We start from the raw sequence: 25090 nt of genomic DNA on the forward strand, positions 1-25090 counted from the left end.
AGGATTGTAATTACCAGGACATAGTATAGATGTATCAGTTTTATGATATGATGGCGTAGCATATTTTCTTGAGTGTTGTACTGATGTACACTCTCAAGAGCCATGTCAAAGTTTCATTTGCTCTACAGCCACACCTTGCATTTAACAATTATTCCATTTTAATTCTTGGCATTCTGATAGCCGACTGTAACCACTGAGTCCTTGTATATTTGAGTCCCTGATATTTTCAGTTATTTCCCTTTTTGGGACCTTTGCCTATTATCTACTGGGCTGTCTTCTTGTCATTGTCATAAAATTTTTTGTTAGACATATATTCTGGTAACTAAGCACTTGGCAGAAATTTGATATATAATCTTTCATTCAGTTTTGGCTTATTTTTCTATTTTTAAAATTGATTTCCTTTTGTATACACATTTTTCATTTTTCTGTTTTATTGAAAATAGATTATTTTCTCATATGATATATCCTGATTGTATTTCCCCTTCCTCAGTATACACAAATATTAAATTTTAGTGCAAATCTATCACCCATTCTTATATGTTTTATTCTTACCATGACCTAGTTAAGATCATCTTTTGTGTTGAGATATAAAGGATACTCTTGTGTTTTCTTCAAACTTATTTTATTTTTAGCCACTTATTCATGCAACTTAAAAAATATATGTTTTATCTTGAGAACACAAATTTACTTTTTATATAGTTGCCCAGTTAGAGTATGTGTGAAGTCACGTATCATAGTTTTACTTTCATGACTTGTAAAACCAAAAATCACTGTCCTGGGTTAGGCTCAGCAGTATTCTGCTATATGGTTATGATTCATGTAGAGCCATTGAACAGGATATTTGACATAGAAAGACCAGACGTATTACAGATTTTAAAAAGTTAGGCTCAGAAATCAAAATAGCAATAATTAAAGTGACAACAGAAAACATGAGAAGCTTTGTAGAGAATGGACTTTCTTTTGCAAATAATAAAAGTAAATCCTAAATATGATTTTGCTGATTTTAGAGAGAAAAAGCTCTTTTCAATGTTAAGTTTACTGAAGTTGACATTACACAGACCTCAGGATAGAGATTTCAGAACCATCTGTGTATATTCAGAAAGTTAAATCTGTTGGCAGGATGTCTGAAAGGAGTTGGATAGTTTCTCTATTCTTATTGCTTACAAGGATTCTTTACACATTCTAGGTACTCTCTCTTCTCCTGAGGATATCCCCTCTTCATGTCATTTGGTTTGTTTTAGTATTTCCAGGGTGTCCCCTGAAGAAGAGAAGTTCTAAGTTTTATGTAGCCATGTTATCAACAATTTCCTTAATGTTTGTTATCTTATTTAAGAAATTTCTGCATAGTGAGGGCATAAGAGGATTTTCTGATGTCTAATTCTAGTTTCAGTAGATACCTACAGATATTCGGCCTGACTGAAACTGACGATCGCTGACGGCCTCGGGTGGGGAGGAGGTCACAGCTTCACTCCCCACCATCGTCTTCCTCCTTCGTCTGTCGTCCCCCAGCGCCTTCGTTTTCTCAGTATTTTAAAATCACCTTTGTCTTTTCAGTATCCTCTGACTTTCCCTTTGTGTTTTCATGCATATTAAAATGTGTGATATTTCTTCTTCATTTTAAAATTACAGTATCTGCAGTCGTAGTTCCGCCATCTGTGGCCCCTGGTGGTTCTCCTTGAGGTAATTTGTGTCCTTGCGGATGCTCTGGGATTTGGCCGTATGTTCGTATGTTTTGGAATTTTATCTGAGGCCTTTGAGATCCATATTGACAAGTTATACTTCCAGTGACTGTTTATTTACATTTGCTTTGGCTCACCACGGCCTGGACAGTGGATGGGGCGGCCGGACCGCCTACCTACACAGAAACAGAACTTTTCTCATCTGCGCTTTGCCTCCACTAGAATCCACAAGCTCAGGTGAGGACCAGCCTGAGGATGTGAATTCCGAGGGGCCGTTTTGTATTTTCCCTACTCAGTGTTGTGTTCTATAAGAGGAATTTTCCAAGCTGTCTCCTGAATTTACTTCTAGGTCTCATGTACAACCTTCAAAGCTCAGGCCTTTGTCATTGCTGACTTCTTAAGAATTCTTATTAGAGTCTTACTTTGGAGAATGTTCCTCTCATGATTTGTCTTGTCTGTGAATGTAGAAGCTCACATTCACCTTCATGGGCAAGTGTCCTTCTGGGAAAAGACAGATTCAAACTCACTAGATCACCATCACTTAGTGTTTGAATAAGCTTTCTTCTTAACACATCAATGTAACCGACCTATTCTAATAATTCTCACTGTGACAGTTGGTCATGATGTGAAGTGTGCTACATCACTGGGAAATAGTTTTAGAGTCTTCAAAGGCTGCTCGGGAGAGATTGGTTAGGGAGAGGAAGTGTTCTGGATTTAAAGAAGAAAAAGTTATTCCTACAATAAATTGAAGAGTTGATGCCAGGTATTCTGGCACACACTTATAATTCCAGCACTTAGAAGGCAATGGAAGGAAGAGCCAGAATTCAAGTTTAACCAGAGCATACAAGAGGGCCTGTTTCAAAACAAAAGCAAGCAAACAAAACCCCCAAACACTCAAAGGCTGGTGATGCAGCTCAGAGTGTTAAAGACCTGTAATGAGCATAGTAAAAAAATGCCCCTTAGACATGTAAAAATGGCTTAGTCAGCATCCCCACTAACCCAAGGCTGCACCTGATAATCAGAACTCAGTGACATCACTCACTCAAGATACCCAGGCACAGTCCTAGACCCCATGACACCCACAGGACGGTATATAAGCAGAGACCAAGAGCAATACTCTGACTCTGCTCTGCACATCTAGAGAGACTCTACCTTGATCTGCCCTGCAGCAGAGAGTCTCTATCAGGATCCTGACCCTTGAATCTGGACTTGACCTTCAGCTAAGATACATCACACAGGTGAGCAGCCTTGGGGAGATAGGATTAGGGCCTTAGTTGGGAATTTAGAGTGTGAACCTTGTGTGATGACCCTCAGCATAATAGAATATAGCTTTTGTTATACTAACTATGTGTATCTACCATCTTGCTCACAACAGGACCCTTTGTGAAAACAAGCATACATAAATACAAGACCAAATTCTTGTTCATTAGCTCACTCTTGTAAATTTACTGTAAAATCTCTGCTATGCTACTAGGCCAGGAAGTATATTTAAGGACCTGAATTTAAAGACCTCAATGATCAGCTTAATAAATGGTGATTTTTGAGGAAATGATGAATGGTAATAATCAAAAGCCAGATCAAGACTTCAGCAATGATTAGAAACTGTTTCCGTCCCATTTTTAAGAGAGCAGAGCTGGTTCCTGGCCAAATAGTTCTGTCTGTTTTATTGTATTTACTATGCTATGATGCTCATTTGACAGGGCATCCCTAAAAAAATACTTGTCATTCCTTATTTTATTGTTAAAAGAAAAAGTCATCAAATGCCAATCAGGATTATGATAGAAAAATTCAAGGCCTACTTTATAAATGCCGAGGATCAGAGTTATCAAAGGAACCTTCATTGGCATTCTATACGTGACTAATGCAATTTTTATTTCTGAGCAGACATGACAAATGAGAATTGTGTCTTTCTCCACTCTATTACCAGAACCTCATTAGGACCTGATGAACACGTGGGGAACTGATCCAGCTGAGACATTCTTGGGCAAAATACATTAGCATTACAAATGCTACTTGCTCTGAACCTATCTGAAGGATCATTTTCTCTCAGAGGTATAGTAAGAATTACATTACCAGTACAGTTTGTAAGCTCTGTTGAATAATTCTATATTTTAGAAAAGGAAAGTGACCTTCTGTATATCCCAGAGGGATAATAGCATTGCAGAGTCATTCAAAATAAAGCTAATTGGAACAAGATAATAGTAACACTAGCTTTACAAAAATTACCTGAAAGAGATTTGAAAGACAGTTAAAAACATAATCTAAAATATTTAGAACAAAAATATTTCCTGATACTAGATTTAGACATATGGCTTTTATTTCTCCTTAGTTTAACACTTATGTTTTAGATTGTAGCTGGATAGTGGAGAACAGAAATATAGGTTTGAGAATTCTCAATTTTGTACTGCTTTGAAATATGGACACAATTATCCTCAATAATGATGATATTCTTCAGTTATCAGAGTTTTGTATTTTTCACGTTTTACTGCACCTGAAATCTGAGACCCCAAGCAATGTCAAAAAAAAACCATGCCCCAGGCTCTAGGCTGTTTAGAGGTCATTGTCTTTGTGAGTAATAACAGTGGTAACATTCAAATGCTTGAATTTTAGGTTAAGAGGTTGCATCCTCAATGAACTGAAAGGAAATACTGTTTTATTCGAATAAATAATAATAAATGCTAAACAATGAAATCAAGCACAACTAGAAATTGCTAAACATATTGACTTTATTATGGTGTTTCAAAGCCATGACAGACAATATGATAGATTTGTAGGTTCAAAGGATCATTACTCAGGAGACAAACATTTACTGATGAAAAAGCTTATGTATGACTCACAATAGAAGGTAATTAATTCACAGGGTTGGATAATTTGATTAAGAAAAAAGTGAAACTATTAGTTAAACTAAATACAAACTGCAAGTAAAACTCTATAACTTGGTAAATGTGCTTGCTGCTAAGGTTGGTAGCATGAGTTCAAGCCCTGGAATCCACATAATAGGACAGAAGTGACTCCTGCAAGCTGTCCTCTGACCTCCACAGACCCGCAGTGGCATGTGTGTGACCACATACATACACAGACACAGTAAAATAAAATAAATGTTTTTTTTTTTTAAAAAAAAAACCCCTACAATCACAGTGTCAATTTCAAAGATGCCCAACAAATCTAGATCATGAGCATGTATAACACAATAAACGTGCCGTCTGCTAAAATCAATTTAGAAGATGTTTTAAGCTGTGTGGGAAATCACAGGAACCCAAGTTAGTTCTTGATGATACATAAAGTACCATCCATAATTACATAATTATAGTACAATAGTATAATAATCAATGTATATGTGACCTAGCATCTTGTTTTTCAAAACTTAATCCTTAGAAGCAGAAATGACAATCACCATGACCTAAATAGATGTACTATTAAACATTATTTCACGCTGATGTGGTCTTACTTTTTGCTGGCTATGAGCTATGAGGGTAAATATGATTTTCAGTAGGATACTTAAGAAATAATATATCCTAGTAGATATATGCCTACTAGATATCCAACATATCCTAGTAGAACAATGGAGACACATGGGCTGGGTGAGAGGGTGCATGGGACATTCACTGACTCTGCTGATACCAAGGATGAATGAGTGGTTGTATCTGGAAACCTGTCTACTACCTTTATGTTACTTCTCCCAGGGCACCTTCTACATAGCGTAAGTTGGTAACTTAAACACATGGAAACCTTTATTTAACATTTCAGTTGTAAAAAGGTACCAGAGACAAAAACACTGAGTTTAAATGATTTTTTTCAGTATCTGAACATTTTAGGAGGGAAGAATGATACAGTAAATCCAGTAAGATAATTTAGGAAGTGCTACATGTAAGGTTTGAGCCTGTGAGCAAGCCTGTTCAGACAGACTGGTTCTTACTGTGGTAGCACTCAGCTAAACTTCGCTCTGCCTCACTGTGCTCCAAACAATGAGAACAAAGCATCTCCCTCCTAAGATAAAGGCATAGTGCTGGTAGAAAGTAGTGCTCAGTGGATGTGGACACGACTTTTCTTGACATTTGATATGGCATCCAAGTTTTGCTGCTTCTTCAGTTTTTTAACTTGGGCAAAGTATTTTTTAAAGCACTTAAAAATGGGCGAAAATAGAACCTACCCATAGACTGTCAGGAGAGTTGAATGAGAAGGTGCAGGAGAGGCCTTCTCTGAGGTGCCTCACACTTGGTCGGCTCCTGGTGAGTCTTCCTAGTATAGCAAACATTAGTGTAACTTCCAGATTACTTTGATATAAACTTGGAGTATAGAAGAACTAACCCCTGTAGAATGCGTGACAGCTGTGTTCCTCTCTGCTGTTTTACAGACTAATCTGATGTTGATCGTATCAGTTTGAATCTAAGCTTAAAGAGCAGTTTTGGAAAATTCAGGTTCACACAAAATGAAATCATGATATTATCTCAGACAAAAGACTGTGGGAAGAAAACTATCTGAAAGGTTATTATTACTACAGGAGTGAGGCTTTACTTGTGAGCACCCTAGAGTGAGAATTATGACCATGGCGGGTACAGTTTTGGCAACTTGGAAGATGTTCATATTGTGTGAGCTGTCCAGAGATAGGATGGCTGCCTCCGAAGACACTGGCTTCCTGATGATGGGACTGCTTATTTCTCTATTTATTTTGCTGGAAAGTCTCTTGAGGAAGAGATTGGAGATGACGGAGAAGATACAGGAACTTAAGCTCTGATTTTTTAGTGAACTTTAAAGGCTAATCCTTCTCCAAGGTTCAGTGGTTTCGTGGGTCTTGACTTCCATATAGTGAATAAAGTTTTTTTTTTTTGTTTTTTGTTTTTTGTTTTTTTGGAGACAGGGTTTCTCTGTGTAGCTTTGCATCTTTCCTGGAACTCACTTGGTAGCCCAGGCTGGCCTCGAACTCACAGAGATCCTCCCGGCTCTGCCTCCCGAGTGCTGGGATTAAAGGCGTGCGCCACCACCGCCCGGCCATGATTAAAGTTTTAAGGCATGTTTAGAACTCGTGTCCAGTCACCCAGTCTTTTCTTTTGGGTCATGGTCATATCCCACTGCATATCTCTGATCTGCATGGTGAAACTTTATTTCCTTCATTGCTCTTACCTGAGATATCTGGGGAAATGAGCTGGAAGAATCTGCATGCCGATCACACTTAAATTTCTCTTGAAATAGGAAAGTTGAAAAATGATTAAAACCTGTCCTGTCACATGAATTCTCTGACAGTTTCATATGTGTATATAATGGATTTCTGTTTTATAACTGCTTGAATATCCTGTAATGTTCCTCTCCATAGCAAGGTCAATATTAGTTAATAGATGCAAACACTGATTTTATATATATAAATATATGGTTCACAATCGACCTTGCTACCCTTTGAATAATGTGTCTCGCAGGAATAATTGTGTCAGCATTTACTGTCTCATTTAGTGTAACATTTTGCTTGTAATGGGTTTAATTTTTTTCTTGCTTTTTTGTTCATTATTCCTAGTCTTAGAATTGTCTTGTAAAAACTTAAGGCCCAACTTTCCAAATAAGTCATGAGTATTCCTGAAGGACAGTGGAGAAGGGAACTCCAGCTTCTCCAGTGCATACAACTGGGAATATTTTACCAGTACGATGGTCTCATCAGATCTACACAGTTCATAGATAGGTGAAGAGGTTTGGCTATATAGTGAAGGAGCAGGGAGAAAACAGGATCAGAAGTCTGGTGGGAAGGAAGATTGAACAATAGTGGAGAAGGAACCATTTGAGATAGAAGCAGTATGTGATATTAATGTCTCAATGAATGTTTGCTTTAACCAAAGGCAGTAGGACCAAGTGAGTCAATTGACTCACATGCTGATGTCAGTCAACTCTGACCCTCTGGAGTGGTGCCAATGAAGCAATAAACAATGAACGGCCTATTGTAGCAGTAATGAAGACTACACTTGTCTTAGTAAGGAACTGATAGACTGGATGCTACCACGGCTGAATGATCAATTGAATTTCCTCCATTGATATTATAACGAGGGACAAACCTTCCTTCTGTTGATTGCACTGTATTTCTTCCATTATGGAACAAACTGCTTTTGTCCTCAATGGAACAACAATCTGGATAATTTGGGGGCTACCATGCTGCTTCTGTTAACTTAGTGAAGGCCTTATTTTAATCATGCCATCTCACACAGTATTGCTTTTGGTCAATAGAATCAATTTATAGCAAAATAATTAAGGCCTCTATTCTTGGAGTTCGCTACTAAATCCACAAAACTCTCATTATGAAGCCGCTGACTTAGAGCACAGTGGATAGTTTAGCAGGACTTAGAACCCTGTGAGTGGAGAAGCAAGACCTTCCAACACTGGGGCTGTACCCTTCAGAATAAAATAGAGTCTGTGAACAAGTAACTAATATATATTGCTATTTCTTCTCATTGGGTAATGACTGTGGGGGGGCATTTCTCATTATTATATTTAGCAATCAAGGTGTAAAACTTTGATATCCTAAATCCGATATTTTGGCTTCTGCTAGCTTAAAAGTCTTAGTATTAATTAGAGGAATATTCCTCTAGGGGATAAAGTTGATTTGGAACTTGAAATTACCACATGTTATTTTGGGACTTTCCTTTGCAGTGGACTGAAAAGTTAAAAATATTATGATGATATTTCTCATGAATTTGAAGATAGAGTCCAGAGGATCCTGAGGAGTACCTCTTAGTACTGTCATATCTGGTGATGAAAGCAGAGACTACAGTATCTGTGTATAGGTGGGATCATGAGGCTCATCATTCAGTAGCTAAGATTTTGGTGAACCCAATCATGACTGGATGGGGGATCATGTGGCTGAGCACAGAGGGAATATGGAGGAAGGAAGTCAACAATGCCCCAAGTTCATAACAAAATTGATTTTTTGGTGTGTAGTTCCATGAATTCTAACAGATGTATAGAATTGTAACACCCGTACTAGCCATTTCTAAAGACACAAAACAGAGTCCCCATAAATACATATCTGTGTTGTGCTGTCACTCCGTGGCTATAAGTCCCTTCCACTTCAGCCACTAAGAAACATAAATTTCTATAACTATAATTTTATTTATTTTGGGTGATTCCATATAGATGAAATGATAACAGCATGTATTTTTCAAGATTTTCCTTTTAATGTAATGCTTTTGAAATTTATCCAAGTTATAATGCACACACATAGTCCATTTCCTTTTATCTTTGATATCAAGATGGGATTGTCAGCAAACCCAGACAAGAAATGAACAGCACCAAGATAGGAAAGTTTTAGTGCAGGAATAAGAATACTTAAAGGCTGAGAGTGGCAAGAGGGTGAAGCACCACAGATAGCTGTTTGATTCTCTCATATCCATTTTGTCTTAATTTTAACATGCCTTTTTGAACCAAAAGGTAAAACAGATAAGATATTCCAATTTAAGTATATTTTCATTTAAAAGTTTAATTTTTAGAAAAATAAGAAATCCTAATGAAACTACAGTTATTTGCACTTATATATTGTCTTACAGATATGAAGTATTTATTGTTTAAAAACAGAGATCTAGGAGAGGAAAAGCATTAATGTATGGTTATGCTCATAGAACAAGGAGAACAACAAAAAACCTCAAGCAGCTGGGAGAAGCTTCGTTTGTTATTGCACTAGGGATGCTCTGGCCTTGTTGACTCTCTTCCTCCACATTCCCAGGACTCCCTTATGGCTAGATTCTACATGGAAAGTAGGTTAAAGAAACACTCTCCCATGAGATGTAGGAGACGGTGAGGAAACGAAGCAGCAGCAGCTGCAGGATCATAGATAAATTCTCAGGGCAAAGACAGCCCCATGGCACTGGTTCCTCTGCGCTAGATGGCACAGAGGATTGAGTGCTATGTGAAGCCTGGAGCAGAATTTGCACCAACGTTGCCTGACTGCCTGGTAGGTCGTTATTCTTTGTTTCATTTGGTTCCACGGATCCAAACTTTGTTTACTTTCTCTCTAGGAAATTCTGCAAGGCACTATAAACCATATGATATAATGTAGTAAATACATAATAGATTTTTTTCTCTATAAATCAAAAGGAGGTGGAGTCTATTAAGTGCAGTTAATTTTTTGTTTCTTAGATTGAGAATTGGGGACTCATCCCAAATTCATCATTGGATAAATTTAGAAACTTCTAAATTAATTACAGTGCATCTGTGATAATGCATATTAGTGGTCAAAATACCAGTGTCCTCTTTGATGGTACAGGATAAATATTGGAAACATCAATTGTAGTGTGTCTGAAGTAGTTCATATTATTAATAAATCAGCTGCTCTCATTTATGGTGCTCACATAACACACTGATTCATGCAACACATATTTATCGATGCTTGTATATTAGATCTGGGAATATAGTAATTAAAAGCAAACAAAATCATGTATTCATGGAGCTTGGATTTTAGGTAGGAGAAGCAGGCAATAAGCAAGCTATGCAGCTTGCGGGATGGTGATAGTCCTGGGGAGAAAAGTAAAGCAAGGACGGGGGATAGGGAACCGCAGGAATTTTAGGAAAAACCCACCAGGAAACGACACTTGAGTAAAGACTTGAAGAGGAGCACTGTAGGCCAACATTCCAGGCTTTCAGGCAGAAGGAAGCCCACGTGCAGTTAACTGAAGGAACAACCATGGGGTCAGAGTTTCAGGCACTCGGGGAATGAAGAGCCTCTAGGATAATACACTCAAGAACAAAGGCGCAAAAAATCTATGCCAAAGATCGGCACACAAACGCTAGAATCTTCCTGGGATTCCTTTGATTACTGCAACGGCTGTTCTTGGTTGTTAATTTCACTAAGTCTGGAATGAACTGAGAGACCCAAATGGAGGGGCACATCTGTGAGGGATTTTTGTTTAATTTGAAGTAGGAAGATCTATACTTCTAATCTTTCAGGTAGGAACACAGACCTTTAATCTGGATCTTGAGGCAGGAAGACACACCTTTAATCCAGAATTATTGAGCTGGGAAAAACCTACCTCTAATCTCCCCCGTGCCTTTTGCTGGAAGCCTGTTTAAGGACATGGAAGAAGGAAGCTTTTGCCCTTTGCCTGCTTGCTCTCACCTTGCTAGCAAGTCCATTCCTTCGCTGGCACAAGAGCCTACTTCTTTGGAATTCCAATAATACTGAAGACCAGCTGAGACAATCAGTCTCATGGACTGAACACCTAGAGTTTTCTTGGGCTTTCCATTCATAGGCAGCCATTGTTGGATTAGTTTAAACAGCCTGTAAGTAATTCTAATAAATACCCTTCATATATATATATATATATATATATATATATATATATATATATATATATATATATAAATTCTAAAAGTTTTGTTACTGTAGAGAAACTTGACTAATATAATTACAAAGATGCAAAACTTCTGACTTGAGAGGATATTGGAGGCATCGCCCTTCCTGGGAATTTTGGACTGCAAGTAAATATAGTACAAGTAATTTATGGAAGGGATATTTACAACAAGCTATAACTATACCAATAACAATGGCAGACACTTCAGATGCATGAACTCATTAAATACATTAATTTATTGCACACCAATCCTATAATGTCAGATATTTTTAGTTTTGATTTTCAGATGAAAGAATTAAAACTAAAAGTTTAGGCAAATGCTCACACAGCCAGTAAGGAGGAGAGTTTCCATTAAAGGAGGTTTGCTTGATTTCACATTTGTGATAGTTAATTTTATGTGTCGATGTGACTGGGATAAGGGACACCCAGGGATAACAGGTGAAACCTTATTTTGGGTGTGTATGGGTGTTTCTGAAAGATTAGCATTTTGACCTGTAGTGAGGAGATCTCACCATGTTGGACTGTCAGCATCTAGTCTTGCACCATGAAGGGAATGAAATGGTGAATTTGCTGTCTCTCTTTGAGCTGAGGCACATACCTTCCCCTGCTCTCAAAAATCGGTAGTCCTATGCAGCTCTGAAGCCTATGAACCACAATGGCTAGAATGCCAAGATATTCAGAAAGTGATACTTACATCTTGATGGCAACCAAGAGCTTTCTTGTTGGACTTAAGACATATTAAGACGTATAGGAGGGAATTCATGCCTAACTTGGTAAACCTAGCTCAGTACTCACGGCTGGTGAGACCTAAGACCCTGCAGGAGAACTTACTACTGCCACTGCTCCAAACAAGTATAATTCATAGCTGCATTATAAATACTTATCCTTCTGCCCGCAGATAAGCATGGCTCTCATCCCTCATCAAAGAAGCTTCTTTGCTGCAGATGGTCAAGATACAGAGAACAACTGACCATGGAATGCCCAATCCCATTGATACATCTGTAACATAAGCCTTATACTGAAGGTTCCCTATCTGTGGAGGGATGTCACAGAAGAAGAGGCAAAAATACTGTAAGAGCTAGAGGACCAGGGGATCTGCTACGAGATAGTGTCTTCTATATATGACAGGAATGCTGCACCCATGAGATGTCAACAATACGGCTGCCTAAAGACAGCCTGAAAGATGACAATAGCAATTTGCATGCCAATGTGAAGCGGGGAAACCTCACATGGTCCCATGCCTAGATGAAGAGTTGGAGGTAATTAATAACTGCCGATAGAGGTGAAATGAGTCTTCTCTAAAGACAAGCCCCCAATAGGTTAAGCACATATATTCAAGCAGCACTAAATAAATCTAGCAGGTTTATACACACACACACACACAAATAAAAATGAGGGGCCATGAATTTGAGGAGGGTAGTGTTGGAGGAGAGGAGTTAGAGGGGAATGATGTAAATACAAAGCTCATATATGAGATTCTCATAAAATAAAGGTAAAAATAATCAAATCAAAACAAAGTTAATTTGCAAATGATTGATTGTTCTTATTCAACTAGTAAATTGAAATCCAAGTGTCAAAAGACGTTTAGTATAACCAGTTAGAAAAAGCTATGTGCTTTGTATTACCCAGAAAACACCCTTATTATTTTTATCTATCCTCTTAATATTTTTGAATTTTAAGGTGAGACTAAACATTGAACCCAAGACCTCACATAGTAGCATAATATTATTATTTAAGTTGTATCTCTTTCCCCTTCTGGCATTTTTAATATGGATGTTTAAATCTAGTTAAGATGAATTCCACAAAATAATTTCAATGATTCGGTTTTCAAAAGCATAGAAAGTATGGAGGCTAACAAAACTAAATCCCTAAGTAGGGAAACAAATCTGCCAGTGTCTGAAATCCTGTGCTATTTCCTGCTGAGGAAATTGTGGCTTTCTTTCTTTCTCTGTAAAATAGGTGGATAATGGGACACCTATGTCACAGTGATTTTGAAGATTAAATAAATTACTTGATCTTCGAATACTTCTAGTATTTATCTATTAAATGCCCAATAAATGTTGGTTATTAGCATAACTGCTACCCAATACTCACAACAAAACATTACCTTTTATATTTGCTTCAGATATTTTCTTTCTCCTTCTCTAGCCCCCTTTCCGCCTTCTTTTCTTTGAAAAATGAAATACTGGGGTGGGGAGATGACTCAGCAGTTAAAAGCAAGCGCAGCTCTTGCAGAAGAACTGAGTTTGGTTGATGGTTGGCCCACACCAGCTTTAACTTCAGCTCCAACGGATCTGACAGCCACTTCTGGCCTGTGCGGGCATCTGCACACACGTGGCGTGCACATACAGAGTGCACATACATGCACGTAACTAAAAATATGTTAAGAGTTCAGGGCTAGCGAGGTAGTCGTGGGGAAAGTGCTTTCTCTATAAGCACAAGACCCTGAAGTTAGACCCCCAGAATCCAGACAAAAGCTGGACATGTTGGCACGTGTCTGGAGTGAGGTGGAGAAGGGACAAGCAGATGAACGAGGCTTCCGCACAGGTGCACGCGTTGAATCCTTGAGCTCTAGGTTTAGTGACAGATCTTGTCTGAGAAAATATGGTAGGGAGTGAAAGAGGAACACCCCCAAAGTTGACCGTTAACCTTCACTGGTGAGTGCATGTATACACGCTCCACTTCCACAGAATTAAAAGTTCAGATGAAGCCCTCTGTATGCTCCTTCCCAATCTTTCTTTTTTTCTCGGCGATCATCACCATGAAGTCTGCCCGTGTTTTAATAAATAAAATATATTGAATGTCTACTGTGCATAAATTGTGTGTCATTATTTTCTTTGCTGAATGGGGAAAAAATTCTCAAGCATTTCCTGTGTCAGGTGCTTTTCATGAAGCAATTTTTAGTAGTTGGGTAATATGCCATTGAATTTGTCAAATGAGATTAGGTTAAAGGTGTCTCCATCTGCAGCAGACTGCAACCTAAGTTAGAATATAAGGGAGCTCTGACCTAATTTAAGAGCATATTCTTTTAACAAGTATCTGAGACATGGTAGCCTTTCCAACCAATCACAACTTGCAAACTAAATATGGCAAATGTAGAGCTGTGACCAATTAGGCTATTTGTGTGTGTGTGTGTGTGTGTGTGTGTGTGTGTGTGTGTGTGTGTTTTACAGGCATACAACTTAAGTTCAACTATATGTGACAAAAAACATTCAGAATATTGTCATATTATGGAAAATGGTTCATTTGTCATTTATAGCAGTTAATTCATAGCTTATGTGTTTTTTGATAAATTATTCCTGTAGAGGGCTGAAGATACAATGCTTGCAGTTAGGCTATTTCTATGTCATACCCTCTGTAGTCTCCAAACACAACTGTGATGCTGGGGGATGGAGCGCTCTGGTCTAGAGTGCTATTTGATTCATGAATATTTACACCCCTCAAATCAATTCCACTAAAATTAATCTGTGTAAGGAATTTCTTTTGCATATAACATTATTTGTTTCACTTTTCTTTAGTATTAGATATTTAGGTTTCATTTACCATTTTTTTTTTTTAACAAACAACACTGGCGAACATTTGGGTCTTTACATTTTTGTGTGTCTGATTTTTTTTCCCCTGGGTAGAATTGTTCGACATTAAAAAACACAGGCACTGTAAATGATACATGATAATTATAATATTATACAATAATATAGAGATAGTGAATACAAAGTCAGTAAAAAGAAAAAAGAGAAAGAAATAAAAGAAAACAGCTGTCTCTCTACTAATCAGTCTCTGCCCAGAGCTTTGGTTTAGTTTGTTTTAATCATGCTCCTTCAATAAAACCCCCTCAGCTGCGCACCTGCCTCCCTTCCGCTCCACCTGGGGACAAACTTCCTGGTAAGTCGAGTTTCCAGTTTTTAAACATTGATATTGTTTCATTGCCCTTCCTCAGGTCTCTCAATATCCTCTGAAAAGGTAACTTTAATATCTGTATAGTTTTACCGCAGGAAGGAATATAATTTACTTAACCATTCCCCATCTGGGAACACTTAGGCTAGTTCATTTTTAATTAGACAACAATGAGCACAAAAACTTGTTTTCCTTATTGACTAGCTCTTAGATGACTAGAATTAAAAATGACTAGGAAGAGAGAAAGAGCCTGAAGTTGGGTGGGGAGGGAGGTGTGAAGGATCTGGGAAGAGTTAAGGGAAGGGAAAGAATATGATCTATCTATATTGTATGAGGAAATTTTTTAAAACTTTAAAAAGATGACTAGCCAAAGGCATGACTATATTTCCATAACTGTGAATGAGTTTATTCTTTGGCAGCTTTAGATATATAATGCATTTTGATCCCTCTCACCCTTCCCTCTATTATCTTCCTCCCACCTGTGATCTCCCTACAAGTCCCTGGCTACACTCAGGCCTTTTTTGTTTGGTTTTGTCACTGTCAGAGCTTAGCCAGGGCTGTCCATGTGACCATGGGTTTGTAGCTATCTATCCATTGGAACCTGGTGGACCCACTGGTTCACAAATGAGGCAATGGCTCCCCCTCCTCCAGAACTCGTCAGTAGTTAGTAACTCATCTAGGAGGGAGGGCCCTTGGGATCCCGTGTCCGGTGTAGGGCAGTGGGTAGGGCTGCTGTGCTAGCAGATGGCTGTGTGGCGTCCAGGAGACAGCCTGTTGCTGTCCTCCTCTCTGTCTTCCTTCCTGCTCCTACACTCTTTCTGTCTCCTACCATGTTCCCCGAATGAATAAACATATTTTAATACGTTGTCAAATTGTTTTCCAGAATACCTGTGCTCCCGAGTGCACAATCCACAGACACATTTACCAGAATTATTCTCATTCCAGATTCACATAGAAACACTTTTCATAATATTTCATTCTGCCTGTATAAAATTTACGTTTCAAACATTCGTTAGTTGAATTCATTCATACTTCCTAACATTTTTTGTGCTTAGAGGATTTAAAAACTTTTGTTCATTTATATTGTTATCTGGCTTACCTGCAAAAAGAAAAAAAAATCTATGTAGATAACACGCCCTTAGCCCTGCTATTGTGGGTGTAGTTCTGGCTTTTGTGGATTCTTAACGTTCTCCTCTGGATGTGCCCTGCACAAGAGAAAACCAATGTGCACCTAGTAACTCTAAGCTGTTTAATCTTTTAAGAGGAAATTATTAAGTGAGGGTTACAAAGGGTGCTGTTTAGGGAAATCTGTAATTGCAATTTAATCCAGTTATATTGACGAAAATGAGCTTTATTTTTTATAAAGAAAGAAAATGTTTTAAATTCATGAGTCATGTTGTTAGTTGTTGACAAAGATAATATAAATTTGGTTCACATGAATTCCTGGTGGATTAAAGAATAAAAAAAAACATACAGAGAAAATAAAAACAAAGTGATAACAGAGCATCTACCTGTCCAGGTTTATGTCCTAAACCATAGGAGGATGAAAACGACATTATACATTTGAGTAAACGTATTTACAGTGCTGAAGATAAATTCAGGTCCATTTACATTTAGTGCGTCAAGTGGGTTTCTCTAAGTAATCGAATGAACAGGATAACCGAACACAACAACTCATTAATTCCTAGGGTCCAAGATCCTTGAGGTCCTCCCACACCCATACGTCCTTGTTCACTGCTTCGCGGGGGCCACACAAGATAGACCACCATTGCAGTCTTTGTACAGGATAAATGCTTTCCCAGAAGCAGAAAGGTTTACTCGCCAGAGGCTGCACATCTGTGTAAAGTCATACCAACATCAGCAGCAAGCAGGTTTGGTGCCACCACCACAAACATCTACTACAGGCACCCTTCCAAGAGCTTTGTGCACATCAACTTAATTAACCCGCATGGCGACCCCACGTGGTGGGTACCGTTACCATTTTCATCAAATAAATGAGCTAACTGAATCCAATACTACAGACCTCGGGCCTCTTGCCTCTCTGCCGTTTCAGGCAAACCCTAATCATGTCGAAATTCATTTTGAGGTTGCCAGGCGTGGATCCTTACGAGAGATATTCTTAGGGTGCCCACAGGGGTCTAGAGAGGAGCGACACCCCGGGGTCCCTGGCCTCCCTGACTCCCCCTAGCTTAGTCGCGAGGCTCCTGCGCGGTTGGCGGTGCCACCGCTCCACGCGTGCTGGGCTGGGCCTCAGCCGTGGCTCGCGCGCGACACCTGCTCCGGGCTCCCGCGTCCCCGCCCCGCGTCCCGCCTCCGCGCCGCGCCCGCGTCCCACGGTCCCTCCCTCCGGCGTGACGGGAGAACGGGCGCCGGCTGCCCGCGCTGCGAGCGGCCGAGCTGTCAGCGAGCGGACCAGCTGAGCTGAGCCTGAGCCAGGGGAGCCGAGAGCACGGTCCTCGCCGCCCGGAGCCGGAGCTGCGCAGCCTGACGGTCCGAGTGCACCCAAGAGCCACGATGCTGCTGCTCGCCCTGCGGAGGGTTCGGGGCAGGGGCGGGGGGCGAGCGGCCGAGGGTCCCCGCCGCGCGCGCTCGCCCTGGAGCCCCGCCTGGCTTTGCTGCTGGGCGCTCGCCGGCTACCAGGCAGCCTGGGCTGGGGACTCGCCCTCCTCCGGCCGCCCGCTTCCTGCGTGCCAGGAGGTGAGCAGCACCTGGTCCCCGCCTGGAGTTTGCGGCGGGGTGCGGGGTGGGGCGGCCGCGCGGACCCGGGCTCAGAGTGGCCATCACCTTTTTCGGGCTTGGAGGACAGGGGCGTTCGGTTGTGTCCAGGGATGAAGTTGCTCGCCCCTGCTAGCTGGCTAGGAGCGGGTGTGCAGGTTTATCTTTCTGGTGGTGCTTTTTCTCTCCGCGCTGGTGTTTGGGGGTTTCTGAAAGGACTTTGCGGCGCTCCGGTTCGAGAGCCAGGTCTGAGGACCTGGGGTTGAGGAGAAATTTCAGGAAGGGGAGGAGACTGGGGAAGCCCTGCCCTGTGGGATTTGGAAAACTATCGCTCTATAGCTTTTCAGAGACCTGGGTACCGACCCTCCCTCTCCTGCTTTCTCTGTCCCTGGTATCCACAATGCTTTCACCCAACTCCCCTGCTCTCGGTTTCCACAAAAGGCACGTTGTGGTGTTTTTTTTTTTGACATCCTGACAAGACATGGATGTGAAGAAGGTACAAAAGAAAGTACTTAGGAAAAAGGCGGGTTGGTGATGTAGAAAATTAGAATGGGTAAAGCTAATACGCTCCTTGGGGAGGCTCTTCACCTGGCTGAAAGCTTGCAGCTGTGTACTTTACAGCTTGAGATTGCTGCTGATTTATAGCCAAGAAGGATAAATTCTGGGTGATTGGACTTTTCTCTGCTTTTAGGAAAACGATACTCAGTGTGTCAAAAATTTACAGGGGGTGTCACTGGAAACTGTATTTGGTGTTTATTTTTTCCTTTAATGCTCCAGAAGTGCATCCTCTTAATGAAAATCAATCAGGGGAAGGAAGCAGCATTTCTGACCTACTTTGAATGATCTTGTTGGAGAGGAACTGAAGCACACATGCTGTTTTAAGGAAGATTGCTAGGAATCAGGGTGATGGGTCCTTTATATTTATCCAGCAAAAATAGGTTAGCCATTGGCTCCCTTTGAGAAGAAAGGGCAGATTCGGTTTCCTGTGCATGCTGGAACCACTCCTGAATTAGAGTAACCTCCTTCTAGACATCATCCATCTTCTGTGGATTTTCATCTTCCTCTCCTACAATACAAGTCCCAGGGCAGCCTGAAACGACGATGTGAGATGGAAAGCCTGAGTATGACTATGCAGCTGCATTGTAACTGGTGAATCAGGGCAAGGGCTCAGCTAACAGCTGTGCTTGACTTCAGCGTGCATTACTCTTAGTTCAATATGTATCCCGCCACTTTACTCTTCACCTGGGAATGATCCAGTCTTCAGGCTTCTATAGAATCCTTTTTCGGCATCCACAACTGTTGTAGCAAGATTAACTTTATCCGCCAGTTGCGTAGTCACAGTATGCAGAACATGTGTCTTTTCTGAAGTGAAGTTCTAAGTTCCTTGCAACATTAATCCTTAGTAGTGAAGAATCTGCTTGAAGTGGAAAAGCCAAGGCCAGTAGAAGAGGTGCTTTGATATCACACTCTTTATTTATGTATCTACAAGGTTTCTAGCCCAGGCTGGGCTCAAATTCCTTATGTAACTGGTGATGGGCCTTGAGTTTCTGATCCTCCTACCTCAAGTGCTGGGATCAAGGATGTAGGTCACCACACCCAGTTTGTACAGTGGCGGGGATCGAACCTAGGGCTGCTTGCATGCTAGGCAAGCACTTTGCCAACTTAGCTACATCCCTGTTCCTAGACTACAGCCATACAGAACTGAGGCAAGGGCATGATTGAATGTACAAAGGAGTGATGCTCATCCAATTCCAGATTTTCATTGCATTGGCTTTAGAAATTGTATGCGAATCATCCATCCTTTTAGGTGTCAATTTTGAATTTTTCTCTTTGAAAATGGAACTAGATAAAATATAAAGGAGGATGCTACTGAGCCAGCTTTGGCTAGTTGTGGTTTTGGAACCAGTGATGCACAGATCTACTGATATTCTTCCTGCAGACTGAAGGCAGCGTGAGGCTATGTACTGTGGGTCAGAGGCTGCTCTGGAAATAGAAGAGGCTTCCCAGGGACATAATCTGATTGTTGAGACCTAGACTAGCTGAGCTAATTTGTACTCTTGATCATTGTTTCAACCTACCATTATTTTGAAGAGGAAAATGAGAGGTAAATGATCCTCAGGCTTTGAGGGTAAGGACTTCCTGTTCTGGGAGTGTGAGGATCGGGGACCTGTCTAGAGCTTAGCAAGTTCCTCTGAGAGACAGATGTTGAACCATGATCACAAGCAGAATAAAAAAGCTATTCTCTGTCTATTACGACTGTTTTAACCACTCCCTCTTCTGGTTTTCACCTCCACATCACGGAGCGACCTGGTACTTGCCTCCTTAGTGCTGGGAGCCACGATGGCCTGCTCACTGCTAGTTTTTCTTAACATTGGAGGGAGTCATTTCTGAGCACAAAGGACATCAACACTATGAGATGGGGAGAAGGTGAGAAGAGCTAAGATGAGGGTCTTTAAGGCTAAAAAACTAAAGCCAAGTTGTAACATGAGTGAAAGGGGGAATGGAAAAATCTGCGGGGTACTTGAAACCTCAACCCTTCACCAACATTTTTATAAAATAAGCCGTGTTTAATGAAGTTACAAAGATTGACTTTTCTTGCGTACTTGTGGAAGGAAAGAGAAGACTGTAGAATGTTGGTCTGGGGGGAAGCTGATGTGATTGCCTGAGATGAGACAAAGGACCCTTCAGAGCTGCATTAGGCTGTGGGCAGAGCTTCACCTGAGATTTTGTGGCACATTGGACTTGAGTGAGGTTCCAAGTACAGTGCTGCCGAAGTCCTGGGACTACAGAGTGGGAAGGGAAGGAACATGATTGCTCTTGGAAGGCCAGCAGGTGACCAAATCAGCGAGAGTGGGAGCACAGGCAGGGAGGGGCGCCTTGGGAGAGAGAAATAAAAATCAAGTCTGTGCGCTGTAGATGACGGTCGAGGAGGGGACGTGACATCTGTAAGTGGCATCTGGACAGCAGAACTGTTTGGGGTTACCGGGGTTTTGTATGAGGGAGAACTTTCTGAGGTTTTGTCCGTTTGTTTCTCACTTAAAAACTCACTCTAATAAATGACCCATTTCATTACGAGGAGGTGTAAGATATTAAAGGAAAAGTCTTTATCAGTGTGAGAATTGTTTATTGTCAGATTAGTGGAGCTCAAGGCTAATATTTCAGGAAGCATCTCGAGGGAGACTTCAAAGGCTCAGGCTCATAGCCCAGGCCTACACCTGTGAATTTGAGTGGGATTTTTGACTAATTGACTAATTGGACTTATTAGGGCAGCCAGAGGAAAAAAGTATCCAGGCCAACAGATGATTCAGCGTTGCAATGAGATATTAAAAGAGCCCGTGAGAACAAAAAGGAACAGAACTAAGTGGATTATGTATACATTATTTAAATTTGGTAAATGCAGTCTCAAGGTCCTTAGTCCACTGCTCTGAAATCTTGCACGATGTGATTCTACTGGTCTCTGAATTTTTAGTGAATGATGACTTTGGCAGAAAGTTTTTATTCCACCAACATTTATTCAGTTTATACTAGTCTGCAGGCAAAATGTCATGATTAATATTACAAAATAAATACAAAATTAAAATATATGTATGAGTAAGGCTGAGGCAGATATATAAACAAACAATTATAGTAAGGGGTTTGGTCCCACAAGAGAGGCAAATGGCGCTAGAACCCACTGGGAAGGATTGGAAACAGCACTAGCAAAGAAGTGAAGAGGGCTTGAAAGATGAGCGGGAACTTGACAAGACGACGACGAGAGTCCGTGACTGTGGCTCCTTTGGGGGAAAGGCATTCAGGTGTAGAGCACAGATCAGAGAGCGGCGGGAACGCAAAGCTGTGTCATAACTGGGCACAACCGGAATGCAGTGAGCAGCAAGAAGCTTTGTGGGCAACGGATCTGAGAGGCACAGGAGCCTGGTCGCGAGGGGTCTTACGTCATGCCGAGAAGCTGCTCTCCATTTGATAGGCAGCTAGAAGCAAGAGAAGAATTTAAACACTTAGTCTGGCAGTAAGGCGGAGGCCAGATTAGAAGAGTGGGAAATGGCAAGAGGTGGGACCTGCTCCAGGGCGTGGTGATAATAATCCAGGTGAAGGAAGGCCGGGCATCAGTCAAGGGTAGAGCATGGTGTTAGAAGATCCACAGTAAGCGGATGTGGGTGCTCAGTGGATGAGGGGTTCTAGCCTGAGGAGGGAGAAGTGCTTCTAACCCCAGGAGGAGGAATGTGGGGAAGAGAAGGAACTTTGCTTTAGAGTGACTGACTTACATGGAGCTGTTTAATTGGCAGCCAGGGACCAAGCTACTGTGCTCAGGATCACGGTCTGGGCTAGTGCGGGGACTTGAGAATAACGTGGGTAAAAGGAATGGTTGAAAGGACAGAACTAGGGTTTTACCAACACTAGATGGAGCAGAAATGTTCACAAAGGAGACACCAGAACAATAGCTAGGCTGGAGAAAGGTGAGTTCTGGGGTTTTGAGGGAGGGGAGAAAAGACTCGAAGAAAGGGGTGGCTATGTGTCAAGTGCCCTACACAGGATGAAAATTGGCAAGAGGCTACCTATTTGGTGATTACGTTGCTGGTGCTCTGTGCCAGATTGGTTCTACCAGAATCAGGTGGGGTGAGTTGATATCAACTAACAGAAGAGGAAGGGGCTAGAGGATAGGATAGCAATAAAGCCATCTCTGTTTTCACACAGTTACCATAATTAATCTTGCTGGTTGTGCCTCCAGAGGTGAATTTTTCATTCAAGTTCTCATGCTCAGTACCATTTCCCATGTTCTAGGCAAATGTGAGCAAGTATTCACACCATCAATATTTACAATGTAAAGCCAGGAGTTGATAGATCTGTGAAATGTCATATTTTAGCACAAGGGATGAAAATAGCAGCACACAGTACAGACAGTGGCACACTTTCCTTGCAAGCCTTTCTTCAGCAGTGTTTGGGATTCTTGCTTTTGATTGTCAGAATCCTCCCAAGTTCTAGTTGTCCTTGATTTTCCATGGACAAAACCACTGCTAATTCTTTCTTTACTTCATTTCTTAACATATTATAACATTTCATTTTCAATATATATGTATTACATGCACACATATATAGTGCTTAGGTACCAAGCAATTGTAGTAAAATGATGAAAAACATATGGACTCCTCTAACACAGAGCTTCAAAATCTTGGGGCAAATCCCAAACAAACCCACACATCATACAATTACAATTGCTATAAATGGTGACGGGAAATACCATGTATAGTGAGAACATATACCCACCTGTGTTAGATAGCATTTTGTCACAGTGACAAAAATACACAAGAGAAACAGCTTAGATGAACAGATGTATTTGGCTCATGGTTTCAGACCACAGTCATCTGGCTCTATTGCTTTGGGCCTGAGGCAAGATAAAGAAAAATGTGGGTGTGGAAATGTGTGGCAGGGGAGACTTCTGATCTCATGGCAGAGACAGAGGGAAAAAGGAAGAGAAGGAAGGAGGGAGGGAGGGAAGAAAGGGTTCAGAGACAAGATAACAGCATTCATCTGTTTCCTCCAAGGAGGCCCCAAATCTTGCTAGCCCATTTAGCTATGAAGTCATGAATAGACAAATCTATGAATGAGATTAGCTCTCTCATGATCTAGTCAGCTCTCATTACCTCCTCTAGCTGGGGACCAAGCCTTCAGCACACATATCCAAACCATAACACTACCCTAGTGAGGGGCAAGAGGCAAGCTAATATAATAGTAGGAGTTTACTGGCTGAAGGTCTTGGGTGTGGAGATAGAACATCTCAGACACATGATACTTCCTATCCTAGACCTCCAATCAACTCTTCCTGGACAACAAAAACCAATGAATCTTTTCTGTCTTCTGAGTTATAGCTGCAACATCTCCTTCACTTTCTGACAGCTACATGTTTGCCCATGAAAATCATATGCAGGGAGCTGCCAGTATGGAGGAGTGACTCTGTATTCTACCTAAGGAGCTAGAAAGAGCTAGAATCCACCCTGAGCTCAGCATAAGCATGTGCTGTGCCACAGAACTGCATGTGTCTGGAGGAAGGGATACCTTCTTCCAGGTCATATGCCCAGAAGGGGCCCATTTTTTAAAATCGCACAAGGATAGCATACACATCATCAAAGTCTTTGAGCACACATTTCTTCCCAAGTACATAGTATGCTCACTGAGGAAGGGAATTACATAATCTTGCTCAGCAAACAATGATTGAGGGTATTTTTGTCGAAAGCACTTTAGGGATTATAAAAATAAGTAAGACATAGATCTTCTTTGGAAGCACTAATCACTGCCTTCAAAAGAGAGTAAGTAGTTAGCTTTGCTTTTTCAATTATATGAAGAAATTGATTTTTATGGTGCAATTAGTCATAATTGACATCTTCTTTCAGTTGTACCCAATTTAAGATAGAAATAAACACCCAGTGATCATGATATGCTGACCTTCAGTTTAAAATTCTGGGGCAGAGATACTATTTATTATTTTTATTTAAAGCTTTGTTACAAAAGACTTGTTTCTTTCCTCTAGGTCAGTGGTCCTCAGAGTGATTCTTGGACCAGCAATATTTAACATTATATCAGAACTGGTTAGACACACAGCATCTTGGGCCCTACTAAATCAGAAGCTCTGAGGTAGAGGCCCACCACATTTTGCTGTCACCAGCTGTTTGGGTAATTATGGTGTACTCTGAAGCATAAGGACCACCGCTCTTAGAATAAAGCAAAGAATACAGTGTTTGGTCTAAAATGTGGGTACAAATTTTGTTGCAAAAAGTCCTTGAACTTTCATCCTTGCTGACTTCTGCTTCAGCAGAACATCCTAGAAAGTCATTAACCACATTGAATGGACCATGCGATCCTCCCGTTCTCAGGAAGTTCTCAGCAAATGTTGTTCAGGTGCTGTATACCCAGCAAGACCTATGCTCATGCTGATAATAAGGCAGGATACAGAGGATATTGCCAGAACTTTCTAGAATTTCACCCCAACAGAAGAAACAAATGTGGAAATTAAGTACTATACCCTGTAGCACAAATTCTAATTGGTCTTAATAGTAAAACCCTGGAGTCAGATATCAGGATAAATGCTGAAAGATCTGAGAAGTAAAGGAGCCAGCCACTAGAGAGACTTCTTACCGCTACTGAATCCTCAGAATGAAAAGCGGGCTGAGCTTCTGTCTCTACCTCCTAAGTGCTGAGATTAAAGGTGTGACCACCCAGCTTCTATTGTTAACTAGTGGCTAAGTCCACTCTCTAATCTCCAGGTAAGCTGTATTTGTCAGAACACAAACAAAATATCATACGTTTCCTCTTTTTGTCTAAATAAAAAGCAAAGGTTTTAACTAACATAGAAAAACTATATACAATAAGTACAATATATACAAATATATACAGGTAAGAATAAATTAACAATATCTAGTCCATTTGCATTTGACAAATTCAGAGAAAATATTCCACTATTTATCGTATCTTGGTGAATCCAAAGTGTTG

General features: G+C 40.7%; 2 protein-coding genes across 3 annotated transcripts in view; both read left to right on the top strand.

Moving 5' to 3' along the window:
- Positions 1-13891, top strand: part of LOC121827841 (uncharacterized) — an 88815-nt gene extending 74924 nt beyond the window's left edge. Inside the window, exon 7 of the mRNA XM_076566085.1 lies at positions 11898-13891. The gene's annotated coding sequence lies outside the window, so the exon portion shown is untranslated. The remainder of the gene's footprint in view (positions 1-11897) is intronic.
- A 3344-nt stretch (positions 13892-17235) lies between these two features.
- The window catches only part of Elapor2 (endosome-lysosome associated apoptosis and autophagy regulator family member 2), a 173533-nt gene continuing 165678 nt past the window's right edge, over positions 17236-25090 (top strand). For both annotated transcript variants that reach the window (XR_013049719.1, XM_042272701.2), the window contains exon 1: positions 17236-17590. Coding sequence is in view for 1 of the 2 variants with exons in the window: in XM_042272701.2 (XP_042128635.2) it covers positions 17408-17590 (183 nt within the window). In the remaining variant the exon portion in view is untranslated. The remainder of the gene's footprint in view (positions 17591-25090) is intronic.

The sequence above is a fragment of the Peromyscus maniculatus genome, chromosome 3 (genome assembly GCF_049852395.1).
Source record: "Peromyscus maniculatus bairdii isolate BWxNUB_F1_BW_parent chromosome 3, HU_Pman_BW_mat_3.1, whole genome shotgun sequence".
In the NCBI taxonomy this organism is placed as follows: Eukaryota; Metazoa; Chordata; class Mammalia; order Rodentia; family Cricetidae; genus Peromyscus; species Peromyscus maniculatus.